The sequence below is a fragment of the Aphanomyces invadans genome (assembly GCF_000520115.1).
Source record: "Aphanomyces invadans strain NJM9701 unplaced genomic scaffold supercont1.2, whole genome shotgun sequence".
Classification (NCBI taxonomy): domain Eukaryota; phylum Oomycota; class Saprolegniomycetes; order Saprolegniales; family Verrucalvaceae; genus Aphanomyces; species Aphanomyces invadans.
The window spans coordinates 1,198,786-1,205,922 of NW_008580147.1; the positions used below are offsets into that span (position 1 = coordinate 1,198,786).

The window sequence follows — 7,137 nt, forward strand, 5'->3', positions numbered from 1 at the left end:
AGAAACGATTAGCGACAACAGCCACACATGTCATGGCATGCATGGTGCTGCACAACTTGATGACCCCATTCAATCACCCCCGGTTCGATGGCTCAAACGACGCCAACACAAACAACTACTGTCAACCAATACTATCCTAAGAGAGCTTGCCAAACATCGCAGAGACAGAATTGCATGTTCGCTGTATCGTGATTCATGACTATGCTTAATTAAGCTCGATTAATCAATAATTCCAAAAGTCTTTCAATTTGACCAGATTGACGCTGAATCGCCGCAGAGTGAACTTCGAGGGCCGACAAGATCTTTTCTTCATTGTTCAATGGTGTAGCACGTGTTGACGCAACCGCAGTACCCAAAGATTGGAGGCCAGAGCCGACAGCTTCTAGACCCATGAGCAACGAATCCGCACGCGCACTTTTTTGCTTCCCGCGGACCTTCACCTCACTTGGTCTCGTCGAAAAGAGTTTGCGCTCCAATAAAGGAGACTCCTTTACCGTGGGCTCATCACATTCACTCTCCAATGCCGACGGTTATCGTCCATGACAGCGAGCATCGCTGTCATGGACGATATCATTGCCGTCCAACGGCAATACATCAGTGTTTGTATTGCCGTCCAATGCCGGTACATCAGACGACATTAATGTGTCACGAGACAAACCAGGCATACTTCCCCAATACTCAAACGTAATGTCGTAGTACTGAGGCTTGGAACGGACCAAAAGTCCATTGCCTGTCGCTTTGACTTGCGGCTTAAACCACTGCTGCTTGAGGTCATGTATCTTATACGATGTGTAAATATCTTTTCAACAATGACACAATAGCGAAAAAAGAGGTTCTTTTACACAGATTTTGTACCTTGCTTTGAACACTGCGTGCGTCGAAGACACGCTCCATCTCAATCGACAGTTCAGCAGCGAGCAGGTCGTACGCGTCCATTTTCATTTGATTGTTCTTCACACCGTCGAAACGATCGGCCATTGCGATGTACCGGCGACGCAGCATTGCAGAGACAGAGGACACACACTACTTCGTCTTCTGGCGCACACCGGCCGTGCCAGTTGCGTGGCTCGATATCAATGCTCCAACCTCTGTAGCCTGTGGCAGAGCAGATGTAGGCTTAACCTGGCGAGCCTTCTTGTTTGTGCTGCTTGGCGCGTTCTCATGCGATCGCTTCGCCATCCCAAGACAGGTTGTTTACACAAGTGACTGGTCTGAATGCAGTGTTAATCTCAACACGAGACTCGGAGTCCTGTGTCAAATTGACCAACCCTGGACGTGCACAACACTGAACACAGTGTTGTGACGGATAATCTGACCAATCACAGTTGAGTCGTTCAGTGTCAATATGTTCGGTGTTGTGCAGTGTTGGTTCCCCGAACAGGGCCTAAGTTGGTCAAAATGACCCGCAAATTCGACCAATCGAAAGGGTTCTACTGGGAAAGACAGAATGCAACGCCCACCTTGACTTCGATGTCGCATGAAATTCTGGATTCTGGTTGGCCAGAGAGCTTCAAAGTTCGGTGGTTATTTGAGCCTATCACAGTGCCTTTGACTAATTTTAATCACTTCAACATAAAATTGAATTACAAGTCGAATATAAATCCTGTGACCATAAAAATTCACCCAATGATGATATGGTATATAAATAATGAAGTATGATTGGATAATATTCGACATATACTGTATCACATAAATAAAATCTTCGGTGGGCGTTGCATTCTGTCTTTCCCAGTACTCGTGGGTTCTTTCAAGGTTTCCCACGCGCCAAACGGAATTCGCGCTCAAAAGTTACTCTCCGCATTCCGAATAAGTGAATAGGAAGGGTGGATATAAGTATAGGCTACTTGATTCACCTGGCAAAGGCTGACCAAAGGACAGTGCAAACTTGAGCCTTTCTTGGATGTTCGCGGGGGTGAGGTGAGGCTTGACGTAATTCGACCGGGCCTTGAACCGATGATTCTTCTTCATGTGGCGAAATATCCTCGCCTTGGGTATTCCGCAGGAGGCCGACATAGAGCGCAAGGTCTGACGGTGCACTTGTGGCACCTCGCGAATCGCAGCTTCGATTTCCTCACTTGTTCGCTTGACTTGACATCCTGTGTTTCCTACAAAAGTATACCCCCCATAAATTTATAACTGCATAAATCAATAGAAAAGTAATGTTTGAGAGTATTACCCTTGTTTTTTATGGTGACTTCGGCAGCATGGTCACGATCACGACGTGAGAGGATTGCTTGTCTCTACAGCCGTAATATCGTCCGGGAATGGCAGTGAAACTTCTGTGCAAGCTTGGTCATTGCCCCTCGTGGCAGTATACATCCCACCGCTACAGGGAACGACGGAATGGTGCGCCCATCGAATTTTACTGAAAGACAACTTCCATTTAAACCAATCAAATCATAGGAAAAATAGAGCAATACGATTGGCTAATAGAACTTTTCCCGGTGCGTGCTGAGATATTTAAATTCGCCACTAATTGTATTAATATACCTCAAAATATATATCCACAACGGTGAAATATTTATTGAATGGCATATTTATTATTGGTTGGAAAACCTCCCGAAGTCCGAAGTTCATCAACCAATCTTTATGCACATAGACTCCCAAGTTCGAAGTTTCGATAGGTGTACCATTCAGTCGTTCCCTGTACGCTTAACAGCATTTCGTACACGGTGCAGCGTTGAGAAAAGCTCAAGTGCTTGCGGACGTCCGAAGACTCCCGGTCACTGCTTGATGCGTCGACAGATCTCGGGGGTGATAGAGGGGGAATGCAGTGGTGGTAGGTGATCTCAGGTAGTGTTTTGGAGTCGATTAATTGTATAATGAAGTGCTGGCGTAGATTTTTCTGACAGAGAAGAATGCCCCCCAGTTTGCCGCGCGATATCTCAACAACCAAGATGGCTGGAAAGTATCGCAACCTACCCAATCAGAGCAGAGATCTTGCGCTTTCCTACATGCCAATCAGACACCCAAATGGGGTACAATTAGAAAAACGCCGTCAATCAAAAGTGGGACGTGACAAATTTTTTGGACAGAGTAATTGCTCCTACCATGTCACGAGGGACACAACTCTCGGAAGAGAAGAATACTGCACCTGAAGGTGATAGGATTGAAAATCGACGGCATCAAACGACACACAAGACACTCACGGTATTTTTAACGAGGTTCCTGAGAAATCCCAACGACTATGGGAAGAAGCGCAGGGAATAGTATCAAAGCTGTCGTCTTCCGACCAGCGGCAATTCTTCCGCCATGTGCCCACCGGCCAATTGAGCTCTTCGAAGTTCGCCCGCATGTTGGCGTTGCCTCTGACGTCACGACGTTTCCGAGCTCACCATCACTCCCACCCCAAAATGCGCTATGCGAAGCGCAAGGTCTCACCGCTGCTCAACGACGACCACATGGAAAAGCGCGTAAATTGGGCTGCTTCAAAGGTGTGGAATATGGCTGAGCAGCCCCAATGAATATTTTCGGATGAGAAGAATTCCACTTGATGGTCCTGACGACTGGTAATATTACTTTTCTGGCATGATTTGCGTAGAGAAATGGAGATTTGCTCCAGGCGTCTAGGCGGCGGTGGAGGTGTCATGATCTGGGGTTGGTTTTCGGCGCACTGCACGAAAGTTTGGCGTTTCTAGACAGCTGCCAGCGCTGTGACGCGTACACGGCGACGCAAGAGCTGCACATGATGCCTTCTATGGAAATGTGGTACCAAGCAAAATCCATACAACCAAGTGTACTTGTTGAGGACAGATATTCAGTTAAGCATTAATTTTTTGGACAAGGCTTCAGCGCGAAAAACACACGACATGCACTTGAAAAACGTACCGAAACTCGCAGCAGCAGCAACCGAGCTGTGAAAAAGTGTACGCTAGCGCGACATGCGAGGTGTTGAGTAGGAGAAGAATATTAAACACCACAAACTCATTAAACTATTCGTACAGCAAACACGGCAAACCCATAACGCCAGTTCCACGCCCATATTTCCACGATGACGAAAAGGGGCAAATTGTAGCCCTATTCGTCCTCAGCGCACACCTAGCGACGCAAGGTAACCAGTGTTGAGTTTGCGTAGTGCTCTATCTAGCCCACCAAATTGGAATGAAATCATCTGGTCAGATGAAAAGATGTTGAACGGGCCGTGTGGATGGCAGAAATAGGGTCGCGCCCTCGTATGAGCCGGACTCGTTCTGTCCCGTCGAAACGTTGGTGGAAAGTATGGTTTGGGCGGCACATGAGTCGCGTCCGAAGTTGCGTTCTTGCATTGCATCAAGAGGGCCCACCACTACGTTTTTTGGACCCTTCAAGACCACCTTATTCCATTCGCGCACTTCTATTATGATCTGGACTTTGTTTTCAGCAAGCCATTGCGTCCATTCACACGGCAAGGGAGACGAAATGGTCCATCGAGGAGGAATTTGTTGTCCTATATTGTTGTTCAATTCGGTTATCCCCGCTATCTCTCCTGACCTGAATCCCATAGAAAACCTTTGGGGCAATAATGCCCGCAAATTGTATGAGAATGGTAGGCAATATTCATCCGTCAGCCCGCTGAAAGTCCATTTTGTTCGCCTGGTCGCAAAATTCCACTTTCAACGCTCCATAGCCTGGTTGAAAGCATGCCAGGACGTTGCGAACCTGTGCTTCAAGCCAATGGTATCATGACTAAACACTAAAACTGATATTTTTGCAATATAAGCAAGAAATTGTCGCGTTTACTCGTATAGCGAATAAATTTTGCGCATTAGTTGGGACTGAATATAAAAATATCTCAATTGCATTGGTAGTTCTGGTCTTTTTGGCACAATTTGGCGACGCTTTGAGTTTCGAAAGGGAGCGGTGCGTCCTGGTACAAGAAAACCACTTGATACATAGGTATCAATGGACCGAAACTTTGTCCTGGCGTAACTATTGCGCGCATTGTAGAAAATATGATGACCACAATATCCGCACCCACTTTCAGTCATAGTGATATTGAGAACTTGAGAAAACCTCGCATGCGTTGTACACGAGTTTTGAAGTTTGTACGCATCAAGTGCACCCATGCTAAAATCAATGCATGTATGATCGTATCCAGGCAAATCTGACATGAGTCCACTGTATGGACATCACAAAGGCGAAAACATGCAGGTTTTAACCTTGACCAGAATGGGGATAGAGCCCTGTGCCAATGACCAGCACTCATATTAGCAAGAACCGACAGTTCGATGACGCCTTTGCATCGTTTGGCGGGGTGATTAATGTACGCTGGCGAAAAGTAAGCTGACAATAAACTCATTGTGCATGGGGGTTCAGGACTTGGTTGGGCCCAGCAGGATAGGGCGAAACCGTATTCATAATACACAATAAATCAAAAATACAATTGCATATACCAGTCCCACTTCACAAGCTATAAAACTTGGAGGAATTGACATGTCGAATAACTGCTTCACTGTATCGACATTGATGCATCCCGGGCCTTGATCGTTCATTCGATCAAATTTCATCTCTTATCGGTCGCAATGAAGACACGTGTCTCCAAGAGCCATAACGCATAGAGGAGCTGAACCTTTGCATAAATGCTTCACGGCCTTGAGCGGGCAAGGGTTACGGGTTCTAGGGGACACTTCTCAAGTCAATCCGAGAGCTCCAATTGCTGCACGTATATTTGGCCAATTAGAATGCGATTTGTATGTTGGTGGACCTTGAGATGAATTAAATTAACGTCGATGCGCATCTTTGCTTTCTTTATCCCGTGATGCGCTCTTCACATACCATCGCCGTTCGAACAATAGTACACTTTCGACGATGGTTCGAGCTGGAGTTTGAGTGTGGCCAAATCAAGAGAAGCATATTGATTGGTCGGTGAAAATGTAACTCAGGGGGCCTTGGCTCAAGTCGGCCACAGAACCAACGCCACTGGAGTTTGGAGAAAGAAATAGATTCGCTAATTATTCAGTGAATTTCGCGTGCGAACAAATGATGCCAAATGCCCCTACCTGACGCAGTTGGAATCAACAATGCTGATAGCCCTCATCGTTCAGCGAGCTGTTACGCTGACGGGTTGTGCTTTGTAACGACGATTTCGCTTTAAATCCGTCAGATGTCTGTCCACGCTTTCACGAGGGTCCTTGAGGGTGCGGTCCATAATTTTACGTCCTTGGTGGCTACGGGGAGGAGGATGTAGTCGCTACATCTAACATCTTTGCTGGAACTGCATGACACCACGCTGCTTATACAGCCCACCCATAATTCCTCTGGAGCGCTATGCTTCTGCCTTCTGCATTGTCTGTTGTGAAAATGTGATGTGACTGGCTGTCTCAAACTGAAATTAGTTGTCTTCGAAAAGGACATTTGAGTTTCAGCACTACAACGTACTGATTTCCCCCCGTTATCGGGTCGGGGGAATTTGTTAATTTCTATAAACTTATGACATTGAATGTCAGAGGGATTTTCAAACTTATCAACACATTCACGTGCAAGTACTGCAAATCAAACGAGGCATGCCAAGCAAAATGAAGTTGCGAATGACTCTTGTGGAGTAGCATGAGTAATATGCGAAGCATTCAAGCGAGCCTAATGTATACTACTCTGCTCTGACCTTATGGGCAGCTCAAACATTTGGTCTCGCGTCAACTCCATCGACATCGATTGCCGCGCGCGTTCTCAAGAGCTACAGTACACCGAGCCTGCGTGCCGACAAGGCCAAGCGCACGAAGGAACAACGGGTCGCGCTGCCGGTGATCGAAGGATGCAAGGCAAGATCGGGTGTAAGAAGTACCTCTTGATGTTGTAAAGGGTTAGGCCAAGAAAGCGTGGCGTTCAATGACGCAGACCCCCCCCCCATTATAACGAATTGTTGGGCTCGAACTGGCATCATGCACGACGACCGTACCGCATTGAGTGGTAGATTGTCGAATTTGGACGATAATATTCGTGAAGAGTATGGATTTACGAAACACGAAACCCTCAAAATTTATGGAGTTACGAAACAATTTTGTTTCATAAAGCCTAGATATGTAAATCAAGTTGTCTTAATGTTTGTATGCTTCTTGAAATACTTCCTCTGTTCCATATTACTGCCGACATTTGGCTTCGAGGTGCCCCCAAAAATTGAATTCTTGTCCAAATTCGATGAATCATATCATGTTCAATAGA

The 7,137-nt window shown here is 46.4% G+C and overlaps 1 protein-coding gene across 1 annotated transcript; it reads right to left on the reverse strand.

Moving 5' to 3' along the window:
* Nucleotides 1–490: 490 nt before the first annotated feature.
* Nucleotides 491–978, reverse strand: H310_01221 (hypothetical protein; the record flags this gene model as incomplete). Its single annotated transcript, XM_008864277.1, has 3 exons — nucleotides 491–555; nucleotides 668–779; nucleotides 856–978. The coding sequence occupies 3 exons, from the start codon at nucleotides 976–978 to the stop codon at nucleotides 491–493; spliced, it is 300 nt and encodes a 99-aa protein (XP_008862499.1).
* Between the last annotated feature and the right edge of the window lie 6,159 nt (nucleotides 979–7,137).